This window comes from Sminthopsis crassicaudata, chromosome 2 (genome assembly GCF_048593235.1).
Source record: "Sminthopsis crassicaudata isolate SCR6 chromosome 2, ASM4859323v1, whole genome shotgun sequence".
Classification (NCBI taxonomy): domain Eukaryota; kingdom Metazoa; phylum Chordata; class Mammalia; order Dasyuromorphia; family Dasyuridae; genus Sminthopsis; species Sminthopsis crassicaudata.
Genome location: NC_133618.1, coordinates 391,546,274 through 391,564,571, shown reverse-complemented (window position 1 = coordinate 391,564,571; position 18,298 = coordinate 391,546,274). Strand labels below are relative to the sequence as shown.

Below are 18,298 nucleotides of genomic sequence, written 5' to 3'. Positions count from 1 at the left end.
AAGTATTCCCTATTATAGAATAATCTTCTTGAAAGTAATTTTTCAACTCTATCCACTATGCCCAGAACTGTTCTTTGAACAGAGCAAGTATTTGAAAAATTCAAAACAATCTATATTTCTCATAATGTATAATATAAGAAATATAGATAAATACTCATGGTCAACTAAGTCCTTCCAAATTCCATGTTTTAAATGTGGATATTACTATACAAATACCTATTGAGTTAGTGTGCATAAGTCACCGATAATGATTTGAATCCAAGAAAACTGGCACTCAGCCTCAATTAGCACAGGAAATGCTTAGGAGAAAAGGAATGAGGAGGGGGAGATTGCCTTTTAGTCCTATTCCAGATGACAGTTTCAAAGGAGAATGGAGGCTGGTAACTTTGTATAGCCCTCCCTCACTTAAATACAATTTACCTAAATGACTTTCTAGAAGTCTTGGTCCCCTTTGAAAACAAAATACAAACAACAAATGAAGGAACAAACAATTTCAGATGTGAAGACATAATACCTATTATTTATGTAATGCTTACTATATGCCAGGCAGGATTTTATAATTATTATTACAATAACCCCAGGATTTAGACTATCATTATCACCTCCTTTTTACACATAAGAAAACTGAGGCAGAAAACAGCAACATACAATTACTATGTGACTTGTTCAAGATTAGTTAGCTAGCGTAAGATATATACATATATAGCCTATCATACTTTACTTGATTATTTCTCCAGGGTCATTTAGCATGTGTGTATGTCTGTACACACACACACACTCACTCACATATACCTATATAGAGAGACAGACAGACAGAGACAGAGATGTAATGCCGGAGAAACTGAGGCAAGATAGAGATTAGAGAGTTTTTAATATTTTATTAATTGGAAAGTTTAACTGACTGTACAGGACTCTTGTCTCAAAGTATCCAGTGATGAATGGGGGAATGACAAACCCTTTTATAGCTTTCAAACAAAGAAAAGAAGAGCGGGAAAAGTTCTTACAGAACCCGTTTGGTTCTATCAGGATGGGGAGAGTAATAAAAGCCAGAGTCAGGATGTCAATTGAAGTATCTGGGATGATTTTATTTCTTTTTAGAGGGACAGTGTTACAAATTCATTGAAGGCAGAGGGAGCAAGGAGCCAGGAAGTCTGATCTGCTCCTCATCTCCCATTGACAATTTATAACCTTAGAGCAAATGGTCCTCAGTCTTAATGAACCAGGGGGGTTTTACAACTAAGGGGACTGAGGCAGAACAGTTAAGGAAACTGAGATAGAACAATTCAAGGAAACTCAGTCAGGACAATAAGGGAAACTAGTGCAGGGAAACTGAGGTAGAACAGCTCAAGGAGAGTGTGGCTAACAAGAGGTAGAAATAGAGTCCATTACACTACTTAATTATTTCTCCAAAGTAATTTTAGAACTTACTATTGTATGCTTACTATACAGTCAGTACTGAATAAATTCTTCTTAATCCAGATATTAGAATGTCTGAGGGCATCTCTAAAGACTATGGACTTGATAGAGATTCTGTCTAGTTAAAAAGTTGTAATCTGACATGAATGGCAGAAGCCACAAGAGAGGAGCCAAATATTGCATATTCCTTTGTGTGACAAAAATTCTGAGTTTTCAGGCTGAGACAAGAGCATAATAAAAGAAATTATGAAACACTAGTTCTTGTGTGAAAAGAAAAGAAAAATGTATCATTGTGTCAGATTAAGACAGAGGAGGAAATTAAGACCCAAGGACATTAATAATTTGCCCAAGGTCATACAGATAACCCTTATCAGAGAAGGAAAATGAAGTCCTCCTTCATTCCAGAATCAGGGCCCTGAAGTATCTTATTTTTGAAAATGGAATGTAGCATGTATACAAGAAAAAAAAAAGTATGTTTAAGCAAATTTTTTCATGTTTTGAAGTAGACAATGTGGTAATAATGAAAATGGGAAGAAAGAAGGGAGGTAGAAGGAAGACATCTACCTACCTATTCTTGGAAGAAACTTTGGAATTCTGTGAAGAAGAGGTGAGAATAGGAAAGAGGATAAGAAATACATAAGAATGGAGGCACAAGATGGAAACTCACTTTTGGGCCAATTAAACTGAAATAATATGAAACAGGACTGGAAAAGCAAATAAGAATCAGATTGTGGAGGGTTTTTTTAAAGTTCAGGAAAAGGAAGAAGCCATAGGAAGCCCCTGAAGTTGTTTTTAGTGTTAGTATATGAGGAATGATATGGTCAAATCTCTATTTCAGAAATATTAGAATGAGAGTTTCTTAAGTGCAGGGTCTTTCTGATTTTTTTGTTTATGTATTACCATTTCAGTCAGTTCTATATGTATTTTAGAAATAAGCCCTTTATTTTACACTGGCTGTAAAAATTGTAAAAACCAATGGAGCCAATGAAAGGAGCTTTCTGCTTCCCTTCTAATATTAGCTGCATTGGTTTTGTTTTGCAAAACCTTTTTAATTTAATGTAATCAAAATTATCCATTTTGCATTTTACATTGTTCTCTATTTCTAGTTTCTCATAAATTCCTCCCTTCTCCAAAGTTATGATAGACAAGCTATCTCTTCCTCCCGAATCTGTTTATAGTATCATCCTTTATGCCAAAATCATGTATTCATTTTGATCTTACATTGGCATAGGATGTGAGATGTAGGTCTGTGCTGAGTTTGATATACTATTTTCTAGTGTTCCCAGCAACTTTTGTCAAACAGACAAAAATACTAAGCTCTTATCCCAAAAACTGGAATCTTTGGGTTTATCAAATAGGAGATTACTAAAAGTATTGTTTATTTTATCTTATATACCTAACCTATTTCACTAATCCACCACTCTATTTTTAAGATAGTATTCAGACAGTTTTGATAACTACTGCTTCATAATAGAGTTTTAGGTTTGGTACTGCTACACCAATATCCCTTTGCATTTTTTCCCAATTAATTCTCAGGGTCCTTAATTAAGTACAGGTGATAAAGAGTTGTGAAGATGAACTGAATCAGCAAAATCATCCTTATCAATGTCAATTTTAACAGTAGTCAATTTTATGACATTTCCTTTATGTGTCAGTCAACAAGCATTTATTAAGTATTTAATATAAATTAGGCACTGTACTAAATGCTTTACCAATATCAATTCATTTTATGCTTATACTAACCCCAATGAGGTAGGTGCTATTGTGATCACCATTTATAGATATTAAAAAAAAAAAAAAAAAAAAAAAAACTGAGGCAGACTGAAGTTAGGTGCCCTGCCTAGGGTCATATAACTAGTAAGTGTCCAAGACAAGATAGGAATTCAGGTCTTCCTGACTCTACTCCACCTCTTAACTGCACATGGGAGTTGAAGGACAAAATTCGAGCACAAAAGGAGCAAGAATCATTTTTCTTTATATAAATAACTTCATCCACACAATCGACTTTTGACTAAAGCTGTTCCATGTGGATATTTTTCCTCAACAATTTTGTAGCTCTTGCCTTTTGAACCAATACAAATTTCATGGGCAGCAGTAATCTCTCTACTTCACTATTTGAGGCATGATTTTGGATCTGCGAAAAACTGCATTTTTATTATTAAGATCCTAGATATAAGATGTATAGTACCAGGGTGCATAGCACATAGATTTTAGAGTTTAAAGTTAGAAGCAGCTAGATGGGGCAATAGATGGAGCACTGGACTTGACAATCAAAAAGACCTGAGGTCATATGCTCAAAAAGTTATCAAACTGTGCATACCCTTTGATCCAGTAATGTTTCTACTGGGATTACATCCCAAAGAGATCTTAAAGGAGTGAAAGGGACCCACATGTGCAAAACTGTTTGTGGCAGTCCCTCTTTGTAGTGGCCAGAAACTGGAAACTGAGTGGCTGCCCATCAGCTGGAGAATGGCTGAATAAATATAGTATATGAATGTTATGTAATATTATTTTTCTGGAAGAAACAACCAGCAGGATGATTTCAGAGAGGCCTGGAGAGACTTATATGAACTGATGCTAAGTGAAATGAAAAGAACCGGATCATTATACACGGCAACAACAAGAGTATACAATGATCAATTATGATGGACGTGGCTCTCTTCAACAATGAGGCTATTCAAAACAGTTCCAATTTTGCAATGATGAAGAGAGCCATCTACACCCAGAGAGAGAACCATGGGAATAGTGTGGAACATAATACAGCATTCTCATTCTCTCTGTTATTACTTACTTGCATTTTGTTTTCTTTCTCAGTTTTACTTTTCCTTCCTTCTTGATCTGATTTTTCTTGTGCAGCAAGATAACTATATAAATATGCATACATATATTGGACTTAACATGTATTTTAACATATTGAACATGTATTGAACTACCTGCCAGCTAGGGGAGGAGATGGGGGGAAGGGGTGGAAAATTTGGAACAGAAAGTTTTGCAAGGGTCAATGTTGGAAAAATTATCCATGCATATGCTTTGTAAATTAATTAATCAATTAAAAATTAAAGAAAAAATAAACATATAGATATTGGGAAAGTTAAAAAAAAAATTACCTGAGTTCAAATCAGGTCGCAGATAATTATCTTGGACAAGTAAATCAACTTCTCCCTGACTTAGGTTCCTAATCTGTAAAATGAAGATTACAATAGGATCTACCACCAAGGTGGTGGTTAAAATCAATTATGTTATCTGTAAGATGTTTAGCACAATGTCCAGTATACATTAACTGCTATATAATTGCCTGTTCCCCTCTTAGTGATCTTAGCACAGAGCCTTGCATTTAGCAGGCCTTTTCATAAATTCTAGTGAAACAAACAAACAAAAAAAAAAACTAAAACAAAGAGTCCTACCTTTTCATTTTATAGATGATGAAATAAGTCTTTAGAGATGGCATAGAACTAATTAAGTAACAGAGCCCTACCCAGGCTCTCACTTTTCTGCTGAAGAAAGTAAGGTCAAATGAAGTCAAAATATATGTTCAAATCATGTATGTAATAACCAGCAGATCCAAGATTTGAATTCAAATCATTTAACTCTAAGTCCAATGCTCCCTTCATCAAGCAAGTTAATACTTTTATCCTTACAATGCTGTCTGCTTAACACTAAACATAATATTTAGAACACTATCTGCTTTGTTGCTATATTCTTAAGGACCATGGAACTATTCCATTGGATTTATATGTCTCCCTTGGGAGCAAAGACTTTCTTATTTTTCTATTTATTTTCCTAGCCCTTAGCTTAGCAAAGAACTTTGCATTAAAGTAATCACTTAACTGCTTCCTCTCCCCATTCCTCCATTTATTCATTCAAAAATCACTTCATTAGACAAATTCTTTACTGAAACTCTAAGGGATCAAAAACAACCATTACCTTTTCATGATTTTCTATTAATATCTCAATCACAATATTCTGGAACTTGATATCCATGATGGCCGCCACTGTTTCTTCTTGCGGTCTTAGCAGCGTGGGTCCAAAAACCACACCCAGGTTTGCCACAGTCATCAAATTTTGCTTGTGGTTATTAGCTACACTGGGAGGGAAAAAAAAAGAGAGAAGATAAGATAGAAATACCATGAAGAATGGAAAATTCCTTTCTTTATCCCAGGCTTCTTCCCCCTTCTTATTTGATATGAGTTTGTCTCAGGACACCAGAGAGTCACCATGAAGAAACTCACTGCCCTGTTGGGTGCTCAGGTCCAGAGGGTCAAAGGCTGGCAGAAAAAGGACAGGTGTGAGTAGTCATTCTAAAGAGAAAAACACAAATGTCCATCCTGCCATTTTTCAATGGTCTAAAGAAGATTCCAACCTGGAAGCTTTACCTGTTGTCTGGGAGAGAAAGCAACCTCAAAAGTTTATGTTGTTTCTGATACAGTGAAATACTCTTGACAATAGCCAAACACCTCTTTATCCTCCAACACATTCCACAGATGGGATAAGTTTGCAAACTTAAGTACAAAATAAAACACAGTTTTTCATAATGGGAAGGATGAGAAACCTAAAAATAAGTTAGAAAATAAACTATGTGTTTTCCCACAATAATAAGCTCCATCATTTTGTACATATGACATTCATTATATGAAACACAGAGGTGCATAAATTGCAATAAAGATGTACAATAGTAGATCCATCTTTTGTGAAGTTTTTACTCTCCTATCATCAGTCAATGACACTGATATTCTGAAGTATCAGAAAAAGGAAACTATAGATAAATATGCCCATTTTCAATGAACAAAAGTGGATATGCCCAAAGCATTGAACTTCATCCCAAACTTGGGCCAAAATAAACCATATGGTTATAAATCATAACAGTTTACTAACTGGCATGACATATATGAATATTCAAATACCTCTCTCTGTCAATGGATAATCAAAAAATACAGACAGACCATTAAATACATACGCACACACATGCACGGAAAAAAATGCTTACTCTTATACCACAAAAGCATAAATTATAGAAACTAAATGAAACTCTGAGATATCATCTCATAACCACCAAACTGGCAAATGTAATTAAAATTCACTGCTGTCAGGATTATGAAGAAACTCTTTTTGGAATTACAAACTTACAGAATATTTTTTGGTTAGCAACTTGGCAGTAGCCTGTAGAAGTTAGAATAATTAGCAATAAATGTCATGTATATAATCCTTTAAAGTTTGCAAAAGCACCATACATATCTTATCTCATTTGGACCTTTCAATAATCCCATGAGGAAAATACCAGAGGTATGATTTATTTCATTATACAGATAATCCTTTATAGATGAGAGATATTAAGTGATTTGCCCATATGTTTATATAGCTAGTAAATATCAGAAACAAAATCTTTACTCAGGTTCATGAATTGAAGTCCAACTCACTATCTACTGTATCCCTCTGCTGTTTTTCTCTTTGACTCAATAAGTATATTGTTGAGAATGAACAAAGAGACATGGTTTAAAGATTTTTTTCACATCAGTATTATCTAAAAATACTAAAGTTTAGAGTCAAGTTCTGTCCAGCAATATGAAAACACTTAAATAAAGTGTAATGCATTAATGTAATGGAATATTACAATTAAATAATGCAGAATACAAAATAAAGATTGAAAAGAAGAGAGAACACAATAACTACGACCATATAACAAGAGAAGTGAATGAGAAGGAATAATTTTGAAGGAGATGTGGGGGGCAACTCAAAAGTCTTATAAAGTCCTTCCACTAAAAAAAAAAATAAATAAAGTTCCTGTTTCATGTCTATAAATTAATTTACTTAAAGACAAGTAGTACACAAAATGTAATCACAAAATACAAAAATATATTTAATTAATAGCACTGGTGTTAAGAAGGACTGTCTAATCCAAATAGTTAGTTGGCTCTAGACTCAAGGTCCCACTTTGGATGTTCTGGCTGTGTGACTTTGGACAAGTATCACTTAATTTCTGGGCTAATTTGCAGACTAGATGTTCACCTGCATTTACATAACTGAAAAATTATAGGTGTAATTCAACAGCACCATCACCACCCAGATATTTAATACTGAATACAAAAACAGCCAGCCAATAAGGAAAGCTGATGTAATGATGAAAATCATTGAAGATGGGAGTTAGGAAAATGATATGAATTGCCTCAAGGTACTTATTCTGTTAAAAGAATGATACATATGGGGCAGCTAGGAAATGCAACGGACAGAGCACCAGCCCTGAAGTCAGGAGGACCTGAGTTCAACTCTGGCCTCAGACACTTAATACTTCCTAGCTGTGTGACCCTGGGCAAGTCACTTAATCCCAACTGCCTCAGGGGGAAAAAAGAATATTTATGACTAATTTAATTTGAAGTCAAAGGTAAAACTAGCCAACAGAAGCCCTTCCATAAATGTAATTCCTTGGTCATTTAGTTAAGATATCCTTTGTTCCTAGAATTATAAATGTATGAGATTGTTTTCTTCTATAATTCCTATTTTTGTCAAGGGAGCAAGGGAAGGAGGAAAGGAGGAAGGACTTCTGAATAAAACACTGGCTTTTAAAATTCTAGGTCTATATCAAAAGAAAATATGAACCAGATCTAATCATCATATAAATGTTCACTCTGACAAATTTTCTTCAGGCAATACCTTCATTTGCTAGAGACCACTTTCTCCTTCCCCAAGGGAGAGAAAGTGCCTTTTGATTCCAAGCAATGTTTACATTGTCAACAATGTCCTGACTATACTCACTGGGACAGAGTCCATATAAGAATGTCCCTGAATGACAAGAAGGGCAGCCATTTCCCTGTACATCTTCCAGACACAGTACCTTAAAGTGAAGGTTTATAATTTATATATTTTTCTAATATAAAAAGCAATAAGAAGGACAGAGTTAGGGGCAATAGAGGCTTTCTAACATTCAGAATTGTCCAAAAGAAAGGAGACTGCATTGAGAGGTATTGAATACCTTTATCACCTGGATACTGGATGACTACTTGAAAGAAATACTATAAGAAAGGCTTTTTAAATACCTGAGGGTTTAAACTAGATGACTTGAATCCAGTTTCTAGCTTTGCATGTAGAGGCCCTCATTAGCATTTAGAAAACTCTAGAATATCATACCACATTTAAAGAGTAATTCTTCTACAGAAGGGAGCAGAAATTTGGAATTTCTATCCAAACTACATATTGGGAGATGGATTAGAGATGATCATTATAATCATTAAATTCCAAATTTGGGGCCCAACAACAGGTGACTAAGTCACTTCAACCTGTGACCATCTCTAAGTTGTCCACAAATCTTCTGTTTGAAGCCCATAATCTCTGCGTGTTCAAACCAATTCCATCTCCATTGATTTCCTTAAAATTCCAAGAGGGATGCCAATGTGCCTTCAGTATATGATGTTATTTTCTCATTAATTATATCTAAATTGGTTTGGAATATACAAAACAGAGACTATGCCCTAACAACAGCATTGGAAATGGACCCTTTAATTACAGAAATACAATTACCTATTTCATCTTAAAGACACCAGATTCCAGTGGATTCTTCCAGAGTCTGAAAACAGGACTTTGTAACAAGTTTCAATGTACACTGCAAAGAAGCCAGCCATAATGATTCTTTTTTTAAAATGACATAAAGAACATATGGGAAAGATGGAATATTAAAGAAGTGAATCACAGGCATCCTGGCCTGGCACACACTTGGACCAGCAGCCTTTTGTATGAAGGCACTAAGTCAAGACTCAGCATGACATAGGATCTGAATTAGGAAGCCCTGAAGCAGTTGTTCCATTACCAGTCCAGAATGCAGTCTTTCTGTCTTTTATACACTTTGCTAATGACTGGATCCAGAAGCCTGTTTGCAGTCTCCAGTGCATTCTGTATAGCCAAAGCCGTCATAGCACTGAGGCTTGTGATTTTAATTTATAGAGTATGTTAAAATCTGAACCCATTAATAATCTAGTCTGGAATAATTTACATAACTATATAGAATTGTATGGTAATAATAATGAAGTAACAGAACAATTTATTACATTGAGGTGCCAAATGACAATGTAACAAAGGGAATAAATCTTTTTTCCCCCTCCACAAATTTCCTGAGATATAAATCAATGTGGTTTTTTGTTTGTTTGTTTTACGGTACCAAGTCTTAATTAAATAAATCAATCATTAAAAGTGCAACGAATTATGTGAGTTTTTCTCAAACCTATTTATATTTGAAGTTACTATAGCTTTACTCCAAATGCCTTTGGACATCGATGCCTCCAAATCAGAGTAATTATTACTTATAAATTAAATGTAAATTATATGGGGGGGGGAGGTGGTAAACTCCAGAGTTTCCAAAAGGGTTTGACTTTTTCCAGATGCATTCTTGGAAAAAAATGAATATTGTGAATGTGTCTATTACAACAATAATGAGAAGGATAATATAACAATTCTTACTATTTAACACAGCACTTTAATTTTTGACAAAGCATTTTATGTATGTATGCATTATATTCCCACAACATTATCCTTAAAGCTGGAGGGCTCTTAGACTATATCAGATCCAACTATGTCATTATACAGATGAGGAAACCGAGGTTCAGAGAGACAGTGATGAAATTGAGGGTGAGAAAGTTTAAAGGATATGTCAGGTCACATAACCAGGTGAGTAATGAAGAGAACATCTGAGTTTAAATCTGCCTCATATAGATAATTCATTGGCTGTCTGACCCTAGGCAAGTGACTTAACTTCTGCCTCAGTTTTCTCACTTGTAAAATGGGAACCCCAGAGAAGGAAATGTCAAACCACTCCAGTAGCTTTGCCAAGAAAATCCCATAAAAAATGAGGTCATAAAGAGCCAGACATTACTAAAATGACAAATGTTCTAACTGTGTACTTCTCTATGCACTATGTATAGATACCTCCTGTATAGATGACCTTATGTGTACCTAGAGAAATAGAGAAGAATTGGAAGTGAGGTGTTACAGTGGAAATCATGCTGTATTTGGAATCAGATCAAATCTCAGATGTGGTCCTCATTAAAATTGCGGCTGTTTACATATATTTAAACTCCTATCTTTATCCTTCAGTTGGGGTAGCCCGTCAGCCACTTAGCTACTATGTCCAAATGGTCCTTAAAAGTTTTCCTTGAGTCCAAAAAGCAACTCCATCTCACGTAACACAATTTTCCCTGGAAGTTTTCTTTTGGATGTTCAAGTGGTACTGCCAATGGATGCATAATGACTGGAAAGAGCAAATTCTAGACCACTCTTATGAAGGAGGCAAGAGTCTCAAAAGCAAACCCAATATTTCTTTCAGGAGCAATGAAAAGGAATATTTTAAGGTGTACTGGCAGATGGGGAAATGTCTAGCCAAACCAAAAAAAAGAATGTATTTTTGTCAGATACCATCAAATGTGAAATATTAACAAGCAAAATAGATTATTCCTCCTCCCCAAGAAAATTTTAAATATAGCTTACAATAAGAAAGCAGCTAAACAAATTCTATCAATTCCATAGCATGATACTCAAAATTAAAAGGTTTTTTTTTTTTGTTTTTTTTTTTTGTTGTTGTTGTCCAGCCATTACAGTCATGTCCAAGGAGGAGGAGAAAGTGGCAAACAAATCTGGTGAAAAATGTAAGGACCTTGATGGTTTATTTTGTAAGTCTAATATTTCTTTTAAAGTGAGGTTGAATTAGTATAACAAATTGTAGAAAAACTATTAGAAGAAAAAAGATATTCTGGCATTATTAAATATGTCCCACAGAAGCATTTTTTGTGATAACTAAGAATCAAAGGCCCAAATAGGTGCTATCAATTCAAGAATAGCCAAGCAAATTGTGGCATATTGATATAATGGAATATTAATTCAAGAGAACTATTGAAGACATGTAAAGTGATGCAAAACAAGATAAGCAAGAAGACAACAATTAAAATAATGTAAATGAAATAACATTGAAATGAAGCAGAACACTGAGTGCTGAGATGGCTGACTGGTCTTGATCCCAGAAAAGTGAGTAAGTATTTCCATACTTCAGGCACAGGTGGAGGACTTTGTTAAGTTGTTTCAATCATGTTCTCTTTGTAAGCCTGGAATAGTTTTCCATTTGCTTCTCCAGATCTCTGTACAAGTGAGGAAACTGAGGCAAATATATTTAAGTGACTTGCACAGGATCACATAGCTAGTAAGTGTCTGAGGTAAGATTTGAATTCAGGTCTTCCTGACTTCAGGCCCAGTACTCTATGCAATGCAGAACCCTAGCTACCCTAAAAGACATGATATACATATGACATTATTTTACTTGTGTGAGTGATGAGGTACTCCAAATGGGTAGATATATGATTTTGCAAACATTGATAAATATTGTCTCATATATTGGTTATTACAAGCCATTATTTTTGTGGGCTAGAGTACTCATTTCAGCCTTCTCTTTTAACTGAGAAGCAGTTAAAGATGAGAAGCTTTGAGATGAAATAAAAGATATTTAGACTTCTAAAGTCTGTCAATCACATAATCTCTAGAGTGAGAAAGAACTTCAGAGACCACTTAAGTCCAGTCCCTCCCTAAACAGGTATATCATCTTGACATTTTTAAATGCCACCTAGCCTTTGTTTATAGCCCTTCAAATACCTGAAGAAAGCTGTGCTATGTTTCTTCACAGACCTCTACCTACCTACCCACCCAACCATCCACCTCCTCCTCCTCCTCCTCCTCCTCCTCCTCTACAAAGTACTTTCATCTGCTTCTTAGATGGCACCCTCGAAAGTCCCCTTACCAGATTAACTTCCTCCAGACACAGATTGAATTGTCCTTGTTCTTTCTAAAATATGTGGTCTGACAGGGGAAAAATATCCTTGCATAAAAACTTTCAGTGATTCCTCATTTCCCATATACTATATTTGAGCTAGGAGCAGCAAAATGGTACAATGGATAGAGCACCGGGCCTGAAATCACAAAGATCAAAATTTAGTCTCAGACAATTATTATTATTAGTTGTGTGATCCTAGGAAAGTTACCTTACAAATTTGATTCTTCACCTCCAGGCAAGGTCCCAGGCCAAATTTACTAGGTCTATGTTTGGGCTTTATTTGTCTCAGTTTCCTCATCTGTAAAATGAGCTGGAGAAAGAAATGTTAAACGGACTATCTTTGCTAAGAAAACCCTAAATGGTCAGACACAACTGGAAATGACTAAACAACAAAATATGAGCTCCTCTGGCTGGCGCTGAAAAGTTTCTCCCTAATTTGGCTCCCACTTACCTTTCTATCAGGATTTCATAAATATTTCCCTTTATTAACTCTCTGTTCCAGACTGAATTACTAGCTGTTATGAAAACCTGACACTTCCATTGCTCACCTCTAGACAAGGTCTCAGGCCAAGCCCAATAAGTTTTGGTCTAGATGTGCCTCAGATTGAAATAAATGTAAATAGCAATTGTCTCTGTGTAGGTCATAAACCTTAAGGGTCCCCCTCTCCCAAACAGATTACTTTCTTTTTTTTTTTTTTTTTTGACTAGGCTAAAAAAACCCATTCTTAACCTCATTTCTTTCTTACCTATCCTTAAATCACTGAATGGGCTGTTGCCTCAATCAAACTGAAACCTATTAAAGACTTTACTTAGGTTAAAAAGTTCAAGATCTTCTATTACATTGCAGAGCCATTCCACTGCACTAAGATGGCTCTGGAGGAAAAAGTGAGTCAGTGATCTTGCATAGCCTCAATCAAATCTAAACTACTCACATGTCATGGCATCACCTTCCTGAAGACAGGGTCCTCTTCCAGAAACAACCACTATCACCATTCATTTGTATACTTTGTTACCCACTGTGCTCTCTGTGTATCTCTGAATTGTTGTTGTCCTTCAAGAACAAAGGGCTCAGGGCTCCCTGCTCCCATGAAGCTTTTCCTATGTCCTCCTTCCTGATTCTGCCTCCTCCATCCTTTCTTCTCACTTTTCTTTGTTTTATACATGTTGAAGAGATATTCCTCCAAAAGAGGGAGCTATAGAAGACATGAACTTTTTTGGCATGGGTCTTCCTATCCCCTCAACTAGCATCACTCCTTGTATATAGAATACCCATAACAAATATTTATTAAATTGTACTGAATTCCTGAAACCTAAATATACTATATACAGAATTTACCTTATCTGCCACTTTAGTACCCTTTCAAAAAAAAAAAAAAAAAAAAAAAAAAAGGAAATGAGGTTAGTTTCGAATTACTTGTTTTTGATAAACCTTTACTGACTCATAGTAATCACTACTTCCTTTTCTGAGTACTCACAAATCAACCCTTTAATCACAGGTTCTAGAGCATTGCCAGGGATTGAAGTCAAGGTCAAAAGCCATAATATTATCTTGGGCTTTGTCTATCAAACTCTTCCTGTTCTGTGTTTTCCTATATGAAGCTAAAAAGTCTATCAACTTCAGTGGCCATAATGAAAGAACTCAAGAGGTTTTTCTCCTGAAATTCCAATAATCTTTCTACCCAAAACTTAACAAATGAAGTGCTAATTTTGCAGATGGTTTTCAAGGCTCTCCATAATCTGGTCCCATCTTGTTATTCAAACTTATTCTTTGTACTCAGTTACTACTCTTAATAAGTAGATCTGCTCACCAGAATCTGATCTCAATATACTCACTAGGGTTATTATGACTATTTTGCCTGTTCTCATCCTTTCAAGTCCAGTCTTCCTCTATTAAGTTTTTCCCCCTTATAGACGTATTCCAGTCTATAGTGAATATTTCCTTCTATCATATTTGAAAATCAATACAGAATAATGGAAAGTCTCCTGGATTTGCAATCAGGAAATCATGGGTTTAAAGCTCATCTCTAACACTTATGTAAGCTGTGACTGTAGGCAAGTCACTTCACTTCCCTATTTACTTATCTGTGAAATGGGGGTGATAATAATATCAGTAGTGTCAACTTCTCAAGAGTTGTGGTGAGAAAATTCTCTTTTTTCCCTCTGTCAACTGTTTGTCTCTGTGTCTCTGTCTTTCTCCCTAGTTATTTTGTATAAGTGTATAAACTTTGTACTGATTTACAATACCCACACACACACTCTCCCCCATATATGCAGTCTTAATGTAATTGCTATTAAAGCTTACTACTGCATTATGGTTTTGAAGAAAACCTGTATATGCGTTTTGCGAACCTTTGTAGAAATGCCAGTTTATGTGCTATTACTCAGTACGTAGCATAGTATAAGCAGGTAATAAAATATTCTGTATATCTCTCCATCCCTTTCTCCTTCCCTTCTTTTCTTTAAAGTCGTGGTAGGATTATAAATTTAGAGATGAATGAGACCTATGAAGGCACATAGTCCAACCTGTTCATTTTATAGATACAGAAATGGCTGTGGAATGGAGCAAGGTTAAGATATTCCAAGGAGGTCACAGAGGTGAGTGATACATCCAGGATTTGAATCTAACACCTCCGAGGCTACATAAACTTCCTCATACTACAGAACTCACATAATTATTGTAAATAAACTTTTGTAATTTCTGGGTACTGCAGAATTGTGAGTTATCATTACAGTTAGTTTCATAGGACACAGGCAACAATACAAATTATGAGATACAAATATTACTCTATTTGGTGGAAGAAAACCTGGATTCAAATCTTAATCTCTGCCATGTAAGGTCTGGATGACTGAACAACTCACCTTACTTTTCAGTCTTTTTATCTTATTATATGGGGAAATAAGTTCTGCCCTATCTACCTCGCTAGATCATTGGGAAAAACAAATGAGAACTCCTTCAAATGCTTTTTAAACCTTCAAAAGCTCTATTAGTATAGGCTATTTTTAAACCATGATCATCTGAACACTCACTGTAGCTGGTCTTCTTTCCCTTAGTAAGCCTGGAAACTTTTAAAATGTATATGTAGTACCTGTGATTTTTGTCCTGCTACTGGACAATGACTGTAGAAGGGAGAGTAAGGCTGATGACTACAACTCTGCCTCAATTATCTCACCCCATTTTTCATTTTTCAAAAAGGAAGAATGTATAATATATGCACATACATTTATGTATACATATTGTGTATCTTGCATTAAAGTATTTTGTATAGTACTTAATCCAGGTACCTAATGGTTTAGAGGAATACAGATTATAAGAGATGGAACCTCAGATCATCCAGGTTAAGTATATTTTCTCATAAATTAATAATGCCTTGCATTGTGAGGTGAGTCACTTAGAAAAGCAATTATTAACTATACTGTATGCCAGACTCTACACCAGGGATTGAGACATAAAGACCAAAATATACAATGGTTCCCTGTTGTGATACGGGAACCTGCTCTGGCAGGAATAACTGGCCCATCTGCCAGTGGTTCCTGGAGGTCTAACTCAGACCTGTAGCATGTGAGTGGATGATGATGATGATGATGATGATATAAGGAGACTGAGAGGCAGTTGCTGTTCTCTGACCTCTCTCCCTTTCCCTCTGCCTCCAATTTATTTCATTCCCAGTCCACAAGCAACACTTATGTCAGTAAAGGCTTCCCTGCAACTTTTTCAGATGTCATGATTCACAGCTGTGGAGGCTCTCAGAGAAGTGACCTGCCCCTTCATCTAGGCATGGTCCTTAACAATTCCCTGACCTTAAGAAGCTTATATTTTCTCTTATATTTTCACATGTACAGTAGAAAGAGTTTTTACAGTTGAAGGATACAGATTGAATACTTACCTCAACCACTTGCCAGCTGGGAGATCTTAGGCAAATCATTTAATCTCACTAGGTCTCAGCTATCATGGCTGCAAAAGGAGGGGGATGAACTATATGGATTCAGAGGAGACTTTCAGTTCTATGTAACCATGAACATTGATGGGCAGCTAGACGGCATAGTGGAGAGAGTAGATTCTTAGACCTCTAGTCAGGAAGACTGCTCTTCTAGAGTACAAATCCAGCCTCAGAAGCTTACTGGCTGGAAGACACTGGCAAGCCACCTAACCCTTTTTAACAGCTTCTTCATCTTCAAAATGAGCTGAAGAAGGAAATAGCAACTTCTTTCAGTATCTTTGCCAAGAAAGGCCCAAAGAGGGTCATGAAAAATCAGATATAACTGCAACAACTGAATAACAACAGCACAAGGAATATTTATAATAGAATATAAAAACAAGCTGATGCTAAGTCAGTGAAGGGACTACTAAGTATTTTTCTATGATACCTTAGTTATCTAAATATTTAAAATAAGTATTAGACTTATTTCCCTCATAAAAATCTCATGAAGCAGTTAGTATATAAAGATTCCTCTATAGTCAATTAAAATGAAGCTCAAAAGTAAGTGATTTGCCCACAGTGCTCTAACATGAAAGTATCACAGCTGATACAAAACTGGGGCTTCTGACTAAGTACAGTGCCCTTTCCATCATGCAAATGTGGATTCTTGGATATGTAAGAGTCAAATGAGTTAGATCCTATGGGGTTCTAAATTATCCTTCCTTCTTTCCTTATCTCCTATTGTAGGGAAAAAGAAAGCTGTAAGTGGAGAGAGAGGGATGGAAAAGAGGGAAGGAAGGAAGGAAGGAAGGAAGGAAGGAAGGAAGGAAGGAAGGAAGGAAGGAAGGAAGGAAGGAAGGAAGGAAGGAAGGAAGGAAGGAAGGAAGGAAGGAAGGAAGGAAGGAAGGAAGGAAGGAAGGAAGGAAGGAAGGAAGGAAGGAAGGAAGGAAGGAAGGAAGGAAGGAAGGAAGGAAGGAAGGAAGGAAGGAAGGAAGGAAGGAAGGAAGGAAGGAAGGAAGGAAGGAAGGAAGGAAGGAAGGAAGGAAGGAAGGAAGGAAGGAAGGAAGGAAGGAAGGAAGGAAGGAAGGAAGGAAGGAAGGAAGGAAGAAGGAAGGAAGGAAGGAAGGAGAGAGAGAGAGAGAGAGAGAGAGAGAGAGAGGGAGGAGGGGAGAGAGGAGAAAGAGAGAGAGAGGGAGAGGGAAAGGGAGAGGTAGAGAGAGAGAGAGAATGAATATGAAGGGGAACAGCTGAAAATACTGTTACTAGAACTATACCTATTTTGTGGTTAACCAGAAGACTTCAGTTTTCCAGGGCTATTAATCTGGTTCCTTTCACCAGCTCCAAATTCATATTTAGGATATAATGGGGGAAGGGAAAAGAAGGGGGTGGGTGGGGGAGGAGCAATGCTGCATGTTTTGTGTTAAGTCAGATTATGTCTAAGTTGCTTGGAGACCGCGTGCCACGTGGCAAGCCAGACATAAGTGGATGATGCTGGGGAGGCCTCCTTGCAATGTAAGCACATTACACTTGTAAATATTACTTAACTTGCCGTCTTGGGGAGGGGGAAGGAAGGGAGAAAGGGAGAAACAAATTGGAACTAAAAATCTTACAAAAATGAATGTTGAAAACTATCTTTACATGTAATTGGGGAAAAAATATTGTTAAAGGAGAGAAAAAGTTAAACATTTTTAAAAATTACAAAAATATTGAACACTCCTCTAAATATAATGGAATTTTATTTCTGTTTGATCCAGGCTATCAGAGAGTAACTTCTTAATGAAAGTTTGAATATCATACAATAAGGATGGAACATTAAATCAAAAGAAGTAAAAGGAAAGGGAAAATTAAAGCTTTTTATTTTTCAAAACATATGCATAAATAATTCTGCAACATTAGCCCTTGCAAAACCTTATGTTCCAGTTTTTCCCCTCCTTCCTCCCACCTCCTCCCCTAGATGGCAAGCAGTGCAAATATGTTAAACATGGTAGAAGTATATGTTAAATCCAATGTAAACATACATATTTATACAAGTATCTTGCTGTACAAGAAAAATCAAATCAAACCAGAAAAGAAAATGATGAAGAAAATAAAATGCAAGCAAACAACAACAGAAAGAGTGAGAATGCTCTGTTGTGAACCATACTCAATCATCTCTCTTGGTGTAGATGGC

General features: G+C 36.0%; 1 protein-coding gene across 2 annotated transcripts in view; it reads right to left on the bottom strand.

Moving 5' to 3' along the window:
• Window positions 1-18,298, bottom strand: part of ARHGAP26 (Rho GTPase activating protein 26) — a 542,258-nt gene that overhangs the window by 130,507 nt on the left and 393,453 nt on the right. For both annotated transcript variants that reach the window (XM_074291699.1, XM_074291700.1), the window contains one exon: window positions 5,341-5,500. In XM_074291699.1, coding sequence (XP_074147800.1) covers window positions 5,341-5,500 — 160 coding nt within the window. The remainder of the gene's footprint in view (window positions 1-5,340; window positions 5,501-18,298) is intronic.